Source organism: Coccinella septempunctata, chromosome 4, assembly GCF_907165205.1.
Source record: "Coccinella septempunctata chromosome 4, icCocSept1.1, whole genome shotgun sequence".
In the NCBI taxonomy this organism is placed as follows: domain Eukaryota; kingdom Metazoa; phylum Arthropoda; class Insecta; order Coleoptera; family Coccinellidae; genus Coccinella; species Coccinella septempunctata.
In genome coordinates, this window is record NC_058192.1 from 11,421,604 (window position 1) to 11,441,088 (window position 19,485).

At 37.0% G+C, this 19,485-nt stretch overlaps 1 protein-coding gene across 1 annotated transcript in view; it reads right to left on the reverse strand.

The window, feature by feature from the left end:
- The window catches only part of LOC123310696 (protein outspread), a 128,442-nt gene that overhangs the window by 1,268 nt on the left and 107,689 nt on the right, over window positions 1-19,485 (reverse strand). Inside the window, exons 6-9 of the mRNA XM_044894308.1 lie at window positions 6,675-6,853; window positions 4,633-5,285; window positions 2,102-2,826; window positions 94-1,987 (exon numbers count right to left, since the gene is read on the reverse strand). Coding sequence (XP_044750243.1) covers window positions 94-1,987; window positions 2,102-2,826; window positions 4,633-5,285; window positions 6,675-6,853 — 3,451 coding nt within the window. The remainder of the gene's footprint in view (window positions 1-93; window positions 1,988-2,101; window positions 2,827-4,632; window positions 5,286-6,674; window positions 6,854-19,485) is intronic.

The following is a 19,485-nucleotide window of genomic DNA, read 5'->3' on the forward strand; positions in this document are numbered from 1 at the left end:
GACAACCTCTACTTACTGGGATTTTCATTCATATTACACATTCAGACTTATTTCTGCCATATCATATCTAATAAATAAATGGTGATAACTCACATGTTTGTTGAAGTGGTGTTTTTCAAAGCCGAACGAATCTGTGTCAACTTGTCCCTCAGCTCAGAACACTTTGAACATACATCATTCCAGTCCCTAAAAATGCTGGCGTTGACAGGTACATTAGCTTGGTGTTGAAGTTGAGCAATCTCACTCGAAATATCATTCAAATATCCTAAAACTGTTTCAATCTCCGGTCTCTCCACCAGAGCATAACAATCTTTACTAAATCTATCTATCATACACAAAAATTCAGCTTCTAAACTTTGGCTTATATGTACTGACTGGTTCTCAATGCAAGACCAACATTCTTCACTGTTAATCATGTTGTTCAAGAGGTTGTCCATGTTTGCATTTCTGTCTATCTGATGGGCTTCGAATTTTCCCGATAGGACGTTTATACGCGCGTCTATCAAAGCTTTATGGGCTATAATATCGGCGAATTCATTCAACAGCGTGCTCGAACTGAGGCTTATTCGTTCAGATTCTAACTTTCGTCGCCAGTTCTGTCTTTGGAGTTTATTTAAACTGTTCTGATACAATTCTGTCAATTCGTTGATGTTCCTGCTGATCTCGTCGTAGAGGTAGTCTTCAACGGAGTCCGCCCATAGCTCCAAGGCTGCTCTTTCGGAGGCGAAGAAGCTGAAGAAATAGTTATTATCCGAGTTCAGGTTGCTTTGGTAAATTTGGGCTGCTCTGAGTAGAACATGGTTGATTTCAGCCTGAATCAACTCGGTATTCACTTTTTCTCGCGTAGCTTGAGTGAACTGGTGCTTGGTTTCGTTTGTAATCGACTTCAATATGCATGCCTTATCAGAAATTAAATGCATCGTTTCAGACGCTAAGGCTTCAGCTAGTTGGGGCAACTTGATGGATTTGTAAACTGACAATTGATTTTCCAACTTTTGTTGCTCATCTATCAGTAGATGCAGCGATGGATGCGCGTTGCTGAATTGTTTCTTGAAGCTCTTGAAACCGTGGGTCACAGAAATTAGCGCCTTAGCCAGTATTCTCGATAGGTATTCGGCACTCGTCTTCGACTCAGGAGCTTGCATGAGATTTTTACCATTGAACTTATTCTTCAGGGAATTTATCAAGTGTGCAGTCTCCTTGATTTCCTTGTCAATCAATCTGTCACACGATGCTTCCCCATTTGTTGCAATGTTGAATGCCTCTTGGATTCTCCCGATGACGATATTTTCGAACGCTATTTTTTCCGCGAGATAATTTAATTTAGCTTTCGTATCGTAACTGTTATTTTCAACCATATACTTCTTCTTCTCGTACATTTCGTTCAGTTTATCCACCAGTATGTTCTCGAATTGTTTAACTACCGAATCAGCCGAAGATTGTATAACTCCGATTTCCGCGCTGCTAACTATGCTGTTTGAGTTGTTCAAGATTTCATTCAATTCATTCAGGTGATGTTCCAAGAGACCCAATTTGTCGGCGTGGTAGTTTGCGGATCTTTTATTTTTATTATTCTGCAATATATTCAACTGGTACAAACACTCACATAGCTTAGACTTGGCCTCTAGAATTATATTTTCGAGTCTGGTGGTGTCCAAGGAGTCGTTTTGTTCGTCTAATCTACTAAGGTCGCTAACACTATTACTGACGTTCAAGGATTCTGTCGAAACATTGATATTTGTTACTTTGGATTCTAAGGTACTCAGTCTCATCAACAGTTTCATGGATTCTGAAGCTGTGGCGCTATCTAAACTCTTCCTTCTAAGACGACGCAGGGATTTGTCATCGATGGGAGAACTCCTGTCGCTACTTCTATCTCTCTTATGCTTTCGCCTTGGTTTTCCTCCTTTCTCTAGTGCTACTATTTTTGCTTCTAATTCGGTAACTTTATCCTCTACTTCTTTGTTGATAGAGAAACTCTCCCTACCTGAAAGGGTAAATGATTTGAATTACTATAGGGCAAACAAATAGGTTCAAAAGCTCACAACACTTTTTCAAAAGCTATTTTCAAGAAAAACTTTTGACTCTCATCAAAACTTACCTTTGAGAGATAAAGAACGCCTCTTCTCTCTCTGTTCAGTCTTAGATTTACTTCGAAGTTGCTTCTCCACCGCATTCAACTTGGAGGTCAAGTGCTCCAACCTATTAACTAACAAATTGACCTCGGCTTCGCTCTCTTCCTTCATTATTTTCATGCTTTCCTCCAAGCTGAAATTGACTATTTCCATCCTGTCAAAATTTTCGTTCGCCTCCTTCAATCTCCTCTTTATTGCCTGTATTTCCAAGATAGCTCTTTCGAACCGACTCTTCAGGTCCAAGGCGTACTCCTTCAGTTCATGCGTTCCTAAATCTTCGATGTCGATATCCAAATTTATGTCGGTTAGACTCGTCAAAGAATCCGTTTGCTTCGGATTCCTCACCAGGTACCGACTCTCGACTTCTTGTAACCTTTTGGTGAGTCGTTCGTTTTCCTGGGCGATCCTCTGGTACCTCTCGTTCGCATTGGACAAGTCCTCTTGTAAACCTAATATCACATGTTGCTTCGTCTGCAATTCCCTAGATAACAGACCGACTTTTTCCTCGTAACTCCTCGTTTTCTCCTTCGCTTCGAGAAGTTGATGCTGGAGGGTTTTTTGTTCCTTCGTGAATTTCACCTCCGTCTGCGAGTTCCTCTGATTCAATTCCTTTTCCGTCTTCTCGAAGTTGGCGATCAGGTCCTTTATCCTCTTTTCGTAAGTCATTGCTTCAGATTGAATTTTCTTCAGCCTGAAAAGCGAGAACATTGTTCAATTTCATTTATTAAAATGGAAGGAATTCATGAAAGCTTTGTGTGATGCCTAAAGATTCAATGCCAACTATGTCAACTAACAATTCGTTCCTTTCAAATGACATACATCACTTCTTCGGGTTGTTTTATGTAAAAATGAATTTCTTTCGATTATCGTTTTGACTAACCTAGTTTATGAAACATCATGAAAAGACGTTATGGAATGTAAAAAGCGTTCTTGTAATGAAATGATTCTTCAGTCCAAAATAAGACAAGAATACAGTAGGTAGTTTATTTTTCTAGATATATTTTCCTCATAATTTTGAAATCTTCGCGAAACACCTCTGTAGTGGTGAAAAATTCATCTTTAATGGAGATCATGAATAATAGAATAATATTAAATTTTATTGAGAGAAAATGAGGGTATATAAGAAATCAATTGACAGGTTTTAGCGTTTTCATTTTCAGTTATTAGTTGAAGAAATACCAATTGATTTTATTCCAAACTTATGCGAAACCCTGTGGAAGTATCTATTGAAACAATTCTTTATGTATTTCAAAGAACTTTCTGCTTTTCAATTTATCGACAACCCAATATTTCATTGATGCTTCTTTCATCTCGACAAAAATCATCCATAAAATCCAAAACTTAACTTCTACGAAACATGAAGAGCTTCCTAAAAAGACGAGAAATACCGCTAGTTAATAGAACAAAAATACTGGAACGAATTAGTTAGTTGATTTGAAGCATCCTAGCATCCTACAATTGTTATACACACCCAGGCCATTCAGTGGCATCCTCATCATTAGGGTTCATCCTAAAATGAAAGTGCAATCGTTCTCAAATACAAGAATTACTAAGATCTTGATGAAAGGTGAACTGAGTTTTATCGAATATTGGCGAAAGATATATCATAAATGGATTCGAGAATGAAATGAACTTCGATAGTTATGTTATTGTTTCAAGTTCTGCAGAAAACTTATTTCATTTAAACGATTACTTCTTACAAGTTCTTTAGTCATGCCAATGATGGAAGTAAACTGAAAAACCTTAACCTTCTCGAAATAATGTGCCAATTGGAGGTTCTCAAAAATTTTGCCTTCATTTAAGAGTCTTTTTTCATGAATTGAGTATGACAAAATGTCGCTAGAAACATTTCTCTGATGGAAAACATTTCATGTAGCCACCGTTTATAATGGGGAATTCTCCTCAATTTGGGTTATCCCTGCATATGCAAGTTTGAACTGAATAATTATGAGTTTCATTCATGATTTTTTCAAATTCACCGCGGAAACTATTCAAAACCATCCTTCAAATATGGGGTTTTAAAATTTAAATCGCTTTGTGCGGAGATTACGATTTGGCAACAGCGCATACAAGACAATGAAAAGAACAATGTCCGATCAGCTTGTTTATAAAATACCTAACAGCTGTTGATCTACAGGCGCGTACTTATTGGTGAGCTTCAACCGCAACCGGCCATAAAAATCCCATAAAATTTTACGACCTTCCTCGTGCGTCGCAGACTTCATATACAGCCATCTTTGTCTATCTCATCAAGATAATGCATTTGTTCTTTATTATCAAGGCATATTTCAGTCGATGTTTCCAGCTTGTGCAATTCTCACAAAACGCTTTGAACTTTAAATACCCATTTTTATTTTTCATTTTCAAGTGCTTAAAATAATTTTTTTTGGGAAACGCTTGAAATGGTTATTTCAAAATGTGACGTTTCAAAGATATCTGATAAAAAATACATCATTTTCGTCAGAAGAAGTATTCCCTACTACACACTGTACCATACCTAGCAATTTCTTCTTCCAGTTCCCCCTTATCTCTGAGCGCCTTCGACAGCTGCGTCTGCAGATCGTGTATCTCCAAATTCTGCCTGTTCAAGGTGTTGCTCAGTTCCACGTGCTCCGTCTCTCTCACCGAATCCAGTTCGTCGGTCGATGTGCTGTCCACGGTATTTTGCCTAGATTGACACCTGGGCAGCCTCCCTCTGATCCTAGACCTGTCCTTCAGCCTTGCCGCTGCGAATTTGGTCAGTGGCGGCGATGGTGGTAGCTCGCTCCAATCTCCAGAGAACCTCCTGTCGTTTTCCGAAGCCGTTTTGTACTCATCGTCGCTGGACAGGAAAACGGAACGCGGTGTGGTTGGCGAATTCGAACTGTCAGAAGGTGTCGCAGGGCAGGCCTTTTTCAGAGCCTCCAACCAGTTGGACCTGATGCCAGCGGTAACGGCGCTCAAAGTGACGGATTGATTCGACCAGTGGAGTTCGAAACCGTACTTGCTCTCTGTAGCCACTTCGTTGTAGCTGGAGACCGAGGATAGCTCTACTGTGAACTCAGGCGTGGCCTGTTCATCTTGGTCTTGGTATATGTTCAAGGTTGGAACGCACAGGACGATCCAACGACGCACCCATTCGCCTTCTGGGGTTTTCAGCCACAACCAACCCTGAAAACATAAGGTGAATACTTGAAATTCATCCAAACAGGCGAGGAGATGGTTCAAGCATCCAAATTCAGTGCAGTTGTTCTTTATTATCATTATAAGATTTTCGTAATTTGTATCAATCAAGAAAACTCATAGAAAATCAGGAATTGAAGGATTGCTATTTCTGCAACCAGTTGGAAAAGCAGAAGATATCAGTAATGTCCAATATTTTTTGATTTGGCCAACTTTCCGAGTAAATATGAATTTTGGACAATTTTAAGCTAGATGTTTAGATTAAAATCTGTGAGAAAATAATTAAATGGACCTATTCAAATCAAATTCTCATAGAGAGAGCTTGTTTTTCGTTCCCATTTCTATATACAGGGTGTTTGAAGGTCAGGCTTTTTTTCAACAGAAGTTAAAACTGGTTAAAATGAAGCGTTTCACAAAAAATCACTTAAACAAAACTTTCAAAATTACAAAGTTGAAGAAATAATTGAAAATGATTGCTGAAATAGATCCTAATACGACTCTAAACCGTTTGTTAGCTGAATTACCGCAAAGCATTGGGAAAACTTATCTCCTGATTCGACCATGTGGTTTGGTTTAGGATATTGGCTCATACGATATTTACGTGTAATGAAAATGGAAACTTAGGATTGCCGAAATGTTCTCATTGTTTTTTAGTAACTTACACGATTCTATGAAATGGCTCATTTCGATACCAACTGACAGAAGAGACTTAGGCACAAGTGTAAAAAATAGAATAATACTTCAAAATTTCACCAGTAAAATTCGTCTAAATTATTCACGAATTTTTTCACAATGCGCATTACAATCTTCTTGTTCGAACATTCCAACAACCGTCGTAAAAATGGGATGAAATGGGGAAACATCACAGCACTTTTTCAACATAACTAACATAAGCACTTTCAAGAAACTGCCTCTATTTCTACATTTTTTTTCACCCTAAATTGCACGATACAACAATTATGATTCTCTCAAAAGTGACCTGATGCATCTAATCCGATGAACTTGGTACTGAACCATTCATTGTTTTTATGTATTCTTTCGTTTTTGCTATGCCGGAGGCACCTTCCACAATTCCGTATTTGAAATTCAATGAAATTTTGTCGAACTTCTAGGGGTCGTATCTCAGCCATCTTGGATAATTTATATGGACAATTTTTGGTTAAACGACTTATTTTGATGAGTTCTACCTTCTGTCAAAAAAAGCCTCACCTTTGAAAACACCTTGTATGCCATAACTTTGTTCGAATTCGAAACCCTTCTGGGATACAAATCCAAACATTTCGAGCCTTACCATTTCTACCAATGTAACGGAATAGAATAGCAAATAAAGCACAGATTACAAAACAGCGACAGGAAACCTGCCTATTTTTTCTTTACCTTTTTGAGGTGGAGCAATCCCTCTGCAGGTAGAGCCAAACTGGATTCTGGCGATCTGTCTGTCAGTGCAGTGGCTATATCCCGAAGTCTCTCGTGTCGCCAATCTCGTCTGACCCGGGCCTTATCGTCGCATCTTAATTTGTCGCGGGTAGGGGGCGAGCCAGAGCTGACCAAATATTCTGGAAAAAAGAAGAAAAATAAAGGAACGAAATGGCATGGTCCCACAATGGAAACGAATGATTTAAATGTTTTCTTTTCTGTTCGATGAATCGTTTTGGAATCATACAAGGCGAAGGTTAAATTAGGGTGTGGTAAATCTACGTGAGATTGTACCCGTGTATTCTCGGGGAGAGTATTTATGAAGATATCACAATATGAGCAATTCTATATGGGATTTTAAGTCATTGAGTTTCGAAAATAGCCAGTGACAAAGAAAATATCTTCTTGGTCAGTGGTCCTACAAAAATTTTTTGGAATGCATAAATGAGGTTCTTCAGCTGTAACTTTGGTAGGCTTTAGTCATAAGAAACAGACAGGAATTTTGGACCTTGAAAGAATAAATCACATCATTAGAAATGCGTGCAAGGATAGAGAAGCATCGCGTTCGATCTGTGCTCGATTTGAAAACGATGTAGACTTTTTAAACCAAATTGTTACTATGGATGAGATTTGGGTACATTTCTACGATCCAGACATAAAGCAATAATCGATGGAATGGCGACACTTTGGTTCTCCAAGACCTAAGAAGTTTCGTGTCCAAAAATCTGCTGGAAAAGTTTTTGCTTCACTTTATTGGGATTGCCATGGAGTAATCACGATTTATTTTTTGTATAAGGGTAGAACAATAACCGGAGATTATTATTCGACATTACTGACCACTCTACGGGAAAAAATTTAAGAGAAAAGACGCGGAAAGTTATCCAAAGGTGTTTTGTTTTTGCAGGACAACGCCCCTGCACACAAATCTCAGGTTGCCATGCAAAGAATTTGTGATTTGGGGTTTGAATTTCTAGAACACCCCCCCCTTATTCACCAGAATTGGCTCTATCCTTCTATCATCTCATTCCTCAACTGAAACAAAGTTTAAAAAGTTGTGAATTTTCTTCCAACGAGGAGGTAATAAAAGCTGTGGAGGTCTGGTTTGCAGAGCAAGAAGAAATTTTTTTTGAAAAGTCTAGAGACGTATCAGGTTCGCTGTAATAAATGTATCCAATTAAGAGAAGAATATTTTGAGTAATAAAAATATTTTGACATTAAAATTTTGTTTGGTTCTATAGAAGGCAGAATTTCTCAATATATCCTCGTACATATAGAGGAATTAATTTTGAGAATAGGGTTTTTTATATTTTTACTGTGTAGTGATCGTGGGGGTTCAACACATTCACTATTTTAACGTATAAAATAATGTATATCATGCTTAATTTACGGGTATATTTTTATAAGCTAACATAATCTCGAATTCTTCTATTACAGAGGCAGAAGACAGACACCTATGTATTTTTCGAAGGTCAACTTTTGACACGCGTATCTGCCAGAAAAATCATCATAGATCTGAATATGATACATATTCTGAAGAAGCAACTCGTCTAGTAATAAATCTCGAAATTTCTTCGACTTCAGTGCAACTGTAGTAAGGTCTTGATGAATTTTGTTGTGGCCCCACCTTTTTCGGAATATGTATTTCGAAGGACATATTTCGACGCTTGTGTCTCCCAGAAAAATCATAGTAGGTCCAAATGTGAGAGGGGGCATGCCCCCCACTTGAACCGCCCTTGAATCTAATATTAATTTAACGTTTTTCAATCTAGCTATTCCACGTGAACGAATGAGCAAAGAAAACAGGCATCGATATCGAGTTAGCATTCGATGTTTACTTATTTTTTTTCATCGGACTGGTCCCGCAGCATCATATTTTGCGGTCACTGCGAGCGCACCACTAAACCTCGAAGTTATATGAATCTCGTTCATTTGTACAATCGTAGGGGGACAAGGGGGCGGCGGGAAATCTCCGATTTGTCTATTATTATGCGGATATCCAAGAGCATTGCAATCGAGAGGAGTCATTAGAAAAAGTGCAATTTCCGCTGAAGCCTTATACTTTAGAGTTAATTACATCTGTAATTATACCATTTGGATGCATGAGGCAACCAGATGCGTTGCCGAGGCTCAGATTATCATCGAATCGGGATGAATTTCAGCCGCATAATGAAATGATCTTATACGACGTGGCGTGTACCTGCCTATCGGTTTCTGCAATGAAAATAACAGTTTTCACTTTCCGATCCTGGCACGCCGATGGCTCTTGAAATTCCTGCGTCGTTTCAGAGTATTCCAATTTCACACTTTTACCCGGCCTGGGTCATGGGTTTGCCGAGGAGCAGCCGGCTTCGGAATTATGATGATGATGATGAAGGCGATAAGGACCGACAATTTCTTGGGATTCATTATGTTGTATGGTTATGGCGGGAGATTTCGCACTAGGATCTGGCCGTCGTAAACCCATATGCGAAACTGGTTGTACAGATATAGCAGAAATCTCAAGAAAAAGATTTAGTAGCTTGACCTTTGTGGGGAATTGAATAGTAGATACATTTGAGGGAGTGTAGGGAAGAAAAAGGACCGTATTATTCGAAGTTATGGAAGCTGCACAAAATGTAACATATTAGATGGGGGAAAAAGTGGTTTTATTTATGATACGAATGAATGTCATATCGAGGAGTCGAAACTGACAACTATAGATATATTTGGATGCAGATAACAACAATGGTAGGTGCTAAGATCATCATCTCCTGTGAAACGTCTACGAATCAGTTACAAATCTCGATATACGTGAGACTATATCATATTTATACACATCTTACAATAAATAAAGCTATGCCATTCGGTACTATACAGGCTACTGAGATGAGTACTCTTTCAGCAAGAAAGTAGAGCTTGTTCCACAAAATATCACGTCAGAGGTGTTATACATAGTTCTAGACGACGTAGCTGAAGGAATCATGGATAAAATCATTGGGTATTAATACTCAATGTTAAAATAGACCCTATTAAGTCCCTAGATCGTGTGTGCCTTTATTACAAGAAAGCTACGGAAAAAATGAGACAAACACTTTATCTCGTGATGGCTCAGTCAAACAAATGCATTTGTTTAAAAATAATGAACCAATTGGTTTTCGTCTGGAGAGAAGAATAATCAAAAGGATGCCCCTTTCGCTTATTGTCTTGTGAACAAAACGATTTTTTATGAAATGTTCTCTTTCGATGGCAGAACACGGCTTACACTGAAAAATACCACTGTAAAAAAGGAAATGAAAACTCATCAGTAAAATTGTATACAAATTTGTCACAATTGGTTTGCTGTTCGTACTGTGTTGTACAGCTTAAAAATTATGTAGGAAAACGGTATCAGAACCATCACTTTGACTAGGAACAATTTCACAACCATCGAATACGCCGAGGAAGAATTATCCTCGTAACTACCTACAGAACTGAAAGATGCCAGGGATTCAAAAATATAGTTAAGCTTGGCGTTGCAGAATGGCGTATGCGCTAGTTGTTAACAAACATCCATTTGGGTTGAAGCAATCCCACTTTTCACAACTAGGAGACAATGACGAATCACAAAACACATTTCTTTGTATCTAATGAGTTGTACTAGTAAATATAAGCTTTATCGGAGACTCAAAAGTTTATGAGAAATACATTGAAGTTCGTTGAATATTGAGGTGGAGCTCTTCATTTTCAATTTTTGTCCCATTCAGATGAAAAAAGAATGAATACGTATGAATAATACGAAAACTACGAAAATCTCAACACAATATAGCTGAAACGAAATCAAAATGCGTGACTATAGCTTCAATAGTATCAGAAATTTCATATTTCATCTCAATATTCTTTATCTTGTAAAGTTGTACGAAGTATATTGGATCCTAAGCAGAAAAAATCGTTGTTAGAAACCACATCTCTGCAATTTATTACCAGCAGTGTCTTGGTAAGTTTTCATGCTTGACAAGAATGGATTCATTATGTTAAGTTTTTCGGGATTTACAGTTTTTGAAACGTGATCCGTAAAAATCAGTTTTAGGTTTTTCTTGAAGTTGATTAAAAGGTTCATTGTTGAGAATCATAAACGAAAAACAATTTGAAATACATCAACGTGTCGACTGAACAGTTATTATGTTCTCATGAATGGGCGGAATATGAAATTCGATCATTTCAACTAATATAATACGTATTCAATAGAACAATGGCGATATCCATCTGTGGTATATTGCCATAAGAGATTAGGTACTGAATATTCATCAGCGTTGATGCCCAATATAGCTTCATTTAAATAATCATAATGCAGTGCCATCTGCCACCTATAATCATCAAATTAATTTTATTGGGATATGAATTTGGATTCAGCATGAAATTAGCAATAATTTGATCGAGCAGGTATAAAATTCTACGGGGCATCCTTTGATTTCCAAGAAATCGATATTTGCCAGTCCTGCAATTCGACGCAAGTTGAAAAATGTACATCTGGTGGGTAGAAACCACACAAGAAAAGATTTCTTAATTATGTGGATCAATACTGGAGTTATAGCCGAATTCTTTATCACTTTTTCAGCACGTGTTCATGAAATCACCAATTGAATTTTCAAGGGTTTAACGAGCGCAATTACCAGAATCAGATCGAATACTGGAACCGCCTTCAAGAAAGTTCGATGCGGTGAATTTCTGAAAATCTTGTAATAAAATCTTCTCGCATAAACGAGTTGATGAGCTCTTTAATGAAGACATCATAAAACACGAATGAATTGGAAGCAATGAAAAGGAGTTTATATGCCCCAAAAGAAGCTGAAGAAAGAAAGAAAATACAATTACATTTATTTCATTTGTGTCAATCTTTGCAATGAGATATATTTTTTAAAATAGAGTGAACTCCTTGTTCATTATAATAATGAGGATATCAAATCAAACATGTTTTAGTAATATTAATATATTCCTGAAGATTTTGAAGGAACCATCATCAAATGGTGTCCTCTTAATTAAGATTACATAAAGGATGGTTTTCTGTAATACCCTCCTTATCTTCATATCACAACTACACCGCGTCGTTAGCACCACAATGTCATTGAACCGACCACATTGGTTGAATCATTCATCTTTCAATAAACAGGAGATTCAATTAACATGAAGACAATAATAACTTTCACCTGGAATCGGTGTGCATTGGCAGATTATTTGCATTGTGCGGTACATTAGCCGATGCAGAAAAGTGAAGAGGTAATTAATGATATTCTCAGTCAATTATCTCATTTAAATAGTTCATTGTCCCGTGAGAGATAGTTTGAAGTCATTAATTTCAAAGCACGATAGTATGTTATCCGTAATTGCATTGTGATGCTCTTATGTTGGTGGTTGGGGTTTTGATAGTCGATCTTTCACCTGCGTAGGAGATAGTGGAAGACCTATTTGTAGTTGCGTTCAGACAAACGATTGTGCTGGTTTTATCAATATGCACGCCATTTGCTGACTATACATTTTCAATCAGGTTTCTTCAGGGCTGAAATGCGCATGAATTAAAGAAAAAATCACTGACATGGAAATCAAAACACTAAAGGGGGTTGAAGTTTTAAACACAGATTAAAATGAGGTGCAGGACCTCCATCTATAGATTTGTTGCAACATATTATCTACTCTCTTCTACCAGATAAGTAGAAGCCCTTCGAATAGTTTACCCAAAGATGAAAGCTGCAAGATTGCAATCTAAAATGCTAGACGAATTCTGCTAATATAACCCTCTGATACCCAAGTCCGCCTTGAGACTGGTTGCATATAAGTGGATAAAAAATTATTCTGCCCATGTCCGCCTTCAGTATAGGTTCATACCACGAATTGCAAGCTTCTTAAAAAAATTAAATCAATTTCGATATCACGAAGAGTGTAATCAATAGGGGACTGATCAATTATTGGACGATGTTCTTAGTTTTTCATTCAATAAAAATTGACATGCAACAAAATAGTGTTACGTGATTGCATTAACATTTGAATCTTATTCAATACTTTCAACCTATGGAAATGAAGACATTTTATCATAATATTCCATTTTGACCATATCTTTTAATAAAGTTCGTTGCTTTCATATGCACGAATTCATGCTCTAGCAATTCTACGTTCTTTGAAATGGAAATTCTTTAATTCGCTCACGTTCGTTTGCGGGAATGAAAGCAATTGTTTCCGGAGAATTCTTTCGTTGAATTTCTTGGTTTTACATATATATATAAAATTATATCGGAGTTTCGATATGAGAGAAAAAAAGAAGTGATAATTTGCAGCAACCGGATTGTCACATTTTATAAGTTGCCATGCGAAACCATCTCGTTAAAACTGCGGAAGACTTATATCTTGTTTTTGCAGAAAAATATGATTTGTTCTTTAGAACTTTGTGACTTTTTTTGAAGCAAAACCAATTTCTTAAACGGTTGGTGACCTGGGGATAAGAAATGGGCGAAAACCATCTTGGTCAAAGCACGGTGAAGCAGCTCAAACAGGAAGGTTCCGTTAGAAAGGAATAATTCATTATTAGCTACTTCAATATAGCTAAACACTGAATTCATATCAATCTCTACTGTCAACGATTCGACCATCTGAAGCTAGCAATTTGACAAAAAAGGCCAGGATTGGCCATCAAGAAAGGTGCTGTTTTCTATCAGGACAACCCCAGATGACACTCGTCTATAGTGTCTACCCAGAAACTCCAGGGGCTTGGATGGGAAGTTTTGATGTATTCTCTATACAGTCCGGTCCTGACACCAAGCGATTATCATATTTTTCTTGCATTTTAAAACTTCTTCAGTGGACAAATTGATATCAAGAGAAGATTACGAAAATCTATCAAAAACTTCCATGAGAGAGGCATTATGAAGCTATTTTTCAAAATCTTCGACCCAAATCACACAATCCAAAACATACCAAATAATGTCTTAGATTTCATAATAAAGTATGGATTTCTTTTTCCTCAATCTATTTTTTCTACAATCCGTACAAAAGCGATGAATGGAATAACATTGTAGCTAAAACGTGTTAGCAAATCACCCTAGTAACCAACGTCTGCATATAGCTTCTTGTATCAGAGCTTGCCACTTAGGTTCATAATCCATTCAATATAATATGTATATGCAGAGGTTAATACAACCACGCAGATTCTATCTTCTTCATTCATAATTCTGAAACTCGAACCCGATTTAAAAATCCAAACGTGTTGAACAACTCCTTAAGTGCAAAATAATGGGATTGTAACATCTAACCAGAACCATCAGATAAGTCTTCGGTCGCCAGATTTCCATCCAATATTTTTAATTGAACATCGAACACTATACGCCGTTGAGATTGCGAACTGAATATGAAATAGGCTTGGTATTAAGATAAAAAAGGATGTTGTCAAATTAAAATTAAATAATTGCTCGGATACGCAGCCTCCAACGATGCTGAGATGCGTTGAATGAAGAGTGGTGACATTGCAAACAACGAAGGTGTTATACAGAGTGAGTAAAAAGTGATCCTGATCTTCGGTATCCACTATTTTGTGAAAAAACTATGAAACTTATTAGAACAAGTTTGTATCAAATTCATGAAAGGTGAGAAAGTTTCATAAATTCTACATATTCATATCTGAACCTTACATAACGGCCTCGTTATCATCAAACCCAAGCCTTCTACAATTCAATTGATCGGTTTGTGCCACCGAATGAACTCGTTGACCTTTTTAAAGACATCGTTTAGTGGACATCAATTTTCGACGAGCCGTACGCATAAATCGGCTATTATGTCGGCAATAATAGTCGAAAAGACGATTTTCTAATGGTTATATTGACCCATTAGAATGAAGTAACGTTTTGGAAGTTATGCTAGCTTATGGTCAGACAAAATTATGCCGTTTTTTGAATAATTTTTCAAGAGGATGTTTCCAATATGCATAAGATACGTTTAGTTTTGGTCCATGTGGGACAAATCCTGAGGAGGCATACAGGTGGCTGATAGCGCAGTTGAAAATTTGTGGTAACTTTATAGAAGTTCTACTATATTTGATAGGAGAAGAATTAGGAGAAAAAATCGATTAACTGACAACCTTCCATATACAAAGAAGTTTTTCCAATCAGTTCGTTTCTATACATGTTATGCAGCGTCGTATGATTTGTGAAAAAATTGACAATGATGAATAATTTCCTCCAAAAATTCGTACATCGAAAGCTAACCCATCCCAACAGTAATTCACTCTAAAATTCAATTAAACTCACCCTATTGCAGATGAAAGTGTTTTTCGCTCAAAATAATAAACACAAAGACTGCATACACCGTGCCCTTAAAATGAAAAAAAAACTCCACATAAACCACTGGAAGAAGTACCCACTACACGGCCATTCAACTCACAACTGACTTAAAATTTATTACACGAAATGTAGGTGATGGAAACCACTTCCGTTCAACTTCCACCATTTAAGTGAAAAGATGGGTAACAGTCTGAATATGTAACCATGAACTTGAACAACGTATCTATATAATTCAGGTTATATAAAATTTGCAGTCGATGAAATAAGTTTGAGTTTTCCATACGAATCTCGTTTATTTGGAATAATTAGAAGGAATTAATTGAAATGGGTTATTATCAAGTTTAATGGACTCTTTCTTAATTTTTAGCAGAAGCGTCCATGCGAAATTAACAGTATAATATCTTCACCAGCGAATTACGAGCTATAGAGCCAATATATATCAATTTTAGTTTCAACGACTTTTCAGTTTTTTTAACCGTACTGAAACCCTGAAAATTCAAGATATTGAAATATATTTGTTTGAAATTACAAATCTCAAGTAATATCTTCTAATTCGGAATATTTGCAATGGATTCCGAAAGAGAGTCTTTTTCTTCAAACAAATTGAAAGGGATATAAATACCAATATTAATACAAAACGCCTTTAGTTTCTTTTATCAATTTTCTGCAAAATGCTTCTGACGAATTACAGAAACGTATACTTTAAACTATGTGACGTTATGTAATGAAACATACCTATGTATCAATAACTGTATATGCTAACTCAAAGAAGAAATGAATCATTGTGCAATCCATCAATCTCAGTAGTTAGATTCAATTGCAGAAAGAAAATCACAGCTTAGAAAGCAAATCGAAATATTCCCACAGTTTCATTTGGATATGAAAGTGGTCAGAACGAATTAAATTAGGAGTTGTTACAGAATTATCTGATTAGAAAACTGAACGGTTATTTATTGAGCATGAGAAATCTCACTCCACCTGCCTTATTTGTTCTCGAATACGTTCCAAATGAGTGTTAGAGACTCATTGTACCTTACCACTGGATTAATTTGATCGTTGTTCGATATTATTTAAGTTTAATTAATTCTTCGGCGGGTTAATATAAGGAAGCGGCTAACTATAGAATTTCCTGGAGAATGAGGCGGAAAAATCCGAGTACGCCATGGACCGACAAAAAGAGCGAGATCAACTTGATGAACTTTCTTCAGACGCCAAATCTGGTAGGTCATTGTCGACGTTTGATTGAGAGCAATTATTGTCGTGATTTATCGTTGTTTGAATTGGATCGAGGATTGAAATGAGTCAGTGTTTCGATCTTTTTACGAGCTGATCTTATGGAATGACAGTACACTGCTTCTACTCAATTTATCGCCCATCTTCTAACTTAAGAGCATTTGAAATTGAGGCTCGATCAACCAGCAAGAATGAAGAAGGACGATGTTCCACAAAATAGTTTGTCATCAGGTCAGGCAGGTTGAGGCAACAAATTCGTTATTATTCATTGATGAAAAATACTACAACTTCCGGAAACTTGAATGAAACCCGCAGTGTAAGGCAGATCAACAACTGACAAAGCATTTGAAATATTTTACATGCTTTGGCTTCTTAGATCTTCTCAGAACTTTAAACTTGATTCCAACTGTAGAATGTGATTAATGCAAAAAGGTATACCATCACGCTTTCTGTCTAAAATCACTGTAATTACCGATTTTGAGTATAGTTTCGCAAGCATGCTTTCAAATCTGCGAAGAGATTCGATTGATCATCAGCGTCCATCAAACGATTCAGTTACATGGAAACGTTCCAAATTTTAACAGTTTCGTGCCTATTCATTATGCATAAACACCAGTAAATCCCGTCCGAAAGGCGGTCATTGTCGAAAAAAATATTACCTAACATCAAACGGTGACCTTCAAGGTCAACAATTTCGAAGCCGGTGTATGCCGAAGAGAAGAATCGAAGAATTGTTGATGATGCACCGGCTCGTTGGAGTACCGTTAAATATTTTGTGAGATAAACAGTTAAATTAATACCACACGATATATTCAAAAGGTACAGGTTCAAGAAGCTGTTAAGCCAACGCCGCCGAGCTAGCTGACCGTCTAATAACTAGGCGAGAACTAAGAAAAAAATGCCCCAACGTAAATAATGTTACGGACAAATTTCAGTGCGAAGAGGAGGTTTCTTGTTATTTATGAGATGAAATATCAGGTTTCTGGACGTTTTTTAGGCGACCATCAAGAATTCTATGTATGGTTGATGTTGGACGTTTAAGATGTATTTTCTTGACGTCTTAGGTTGAGGACTTTAATCCCAGGTGTCTAAAAATTGGATAGACACAAAGATTGAATCAGTATCATCAAGGTGGACAAAGTGGATTTATTTTTGAATAAAATAGACTCTTTTTCTATTCAAATTATGATCGAATTTTAACGAAATTTAGGCAGAGGCGTAGGACGAAGGTGATTAGTCCTGATGTGATATTGGACTCAAAACTACTGCGAAACAAACACATTGAGACCCAATCGAATAGGGCTAATGTGATTTTTTTGTCTGCTCAGACAGTTCTTGGTAAGGGATGAGGCTTCAGACCACACATTAGGCACTGGCTTATACTTTGGTGATGAAGCCTATCCTAACCTAAGCATCTCTGGTGAGGTGGACTTCCATGAGGTAAACTTGTAGCCTTACCGTTATGACTAAAAAATGGAAGAAAGCCTACCTAAGGGAAGCTCTGAAATCTATCCATAAAACAACGATAGTGTGTCTGCTAGGTTTAACCCCTTTACACCTCGCAGTTAAAGAGGTAGCTGTGAAGACTGCTCTCAGAGGCTGATCATAGGGATAATGGCGTGACATTGGACTATGTAGGGGCATTGAGGCACATCCTCTACTTCCAAAACTATTTTTATATTTAATTGAAAAACGATCTATTTTCGACCAAGAATGAAAAGAATCTCTCTAATTCTTGGTCGACAATAAGTCGAATCTGATTGTTGTATATTGCACAAATCCGAAATTAGGGTAATGAGATTTGTCAGCAGGAAGGAGGTCAATGGATGAACCTGCAGATATTCGGAATGGCATCTTCTTCGAATCAAAATAATGTTCTCATAATACAACCGCTTATCGCTTGATCGAGTGGAAGAGAATTGAGGTTTAAAATCCATCCTTTCGATCAATCACGCAATTATGAGAAGCGTTTATAATAATATAATGTGACTGATGGCTTTGTGTTACCTACTCAGCATCTTCCCATCTCAAATCGGTTTCGTCTGTATTATGTCATTTAAATAGCGGAATACTGTTAGTATATTGAATAACTCTTATTGTCACCTCAGCTCTTCAGTAGTGTTGGTAACTGTTAGGCACATTCGGTCAAGGCTTTTTCCGTTAATAGCACATTGCCGCTTAATTTAAGTGTGAAGATAAGCGCCTATAGCATTTGGATGATGTTAAGGAGAAAACTCATCTTGTGAATTAGTGTTGGTTGGGATGCAATTATTAATTTATCATAATTGGATTTTATTCAATAAATATTTATGATTCAGTTACACTGCCACATTTTAGGATAAAGTATAGGAGTAGTTACGAATCGGACTCATCAGGTATCTATATTTTTCGTAGAATATAGGTGGAAGAAGAAATGTCACAATGACGAAAATGCACGCAACAAACATAGGTCATGTTCTTTCTGATGAAAATGATTGGTTTAAAAAGAATTGTACCATCGCTTACCTTTGTGTTGACTTCATGATTCAAGCTACCGTAGATTTTGATCCTGGTAAATTGGTATTTCAATAATTTCTTTTGTAGAGCAAGAGCCATTGTCAAGACGGTATTTGAAAGAGTGTTGTAAAAACCTCCGCAAGGTCAATGGAATTTAGAAATTCAAATAACAGGGAAGCAGAAATCGGAGAGGTTCGAGTTTGTTTTTTGTGTATAATGTTACTAGATGAGATGTACATTTCCGGAGTCTTTTTGCACCTTCTGAAAGCGCACTATACAAGCAGATTTATTTATGTTGCAACGAGACCTGCTGGTAACCAACGTAAAGCCGTTTTGTATACAATACTTATTGAAATAACTTCCCCATTCCCGACTACCGTTTTAACTCTCCATACTGGAAACATGTGCATGTTAATCGTCTAGGTACTCTAGTAAATTCAGCTTCCGCAACATTCAGATATATTCTTACCAAACCGCGTACAAAAATCAACATTCTTCAAACCATTTGCTGAAAGGAATTCATTTGGACGCTGATTACATCTGAGAGGAAGTGATGACTGTTTGAAATCGGCAATCTTCACGTCCCGTTACACAATAAACTTTGATGTGGTCATATTTCAATACTCGAGCGAGAAATTCTGGTGAATTTAGAAGATACTAACCGATGCATCTTACAATCTACATTATAAATACTCTATTCATTGCTTTCCGGTCCTAATCATAAACCAACAATCGAGACTAAAAGATGCACTATCCCGATGAGA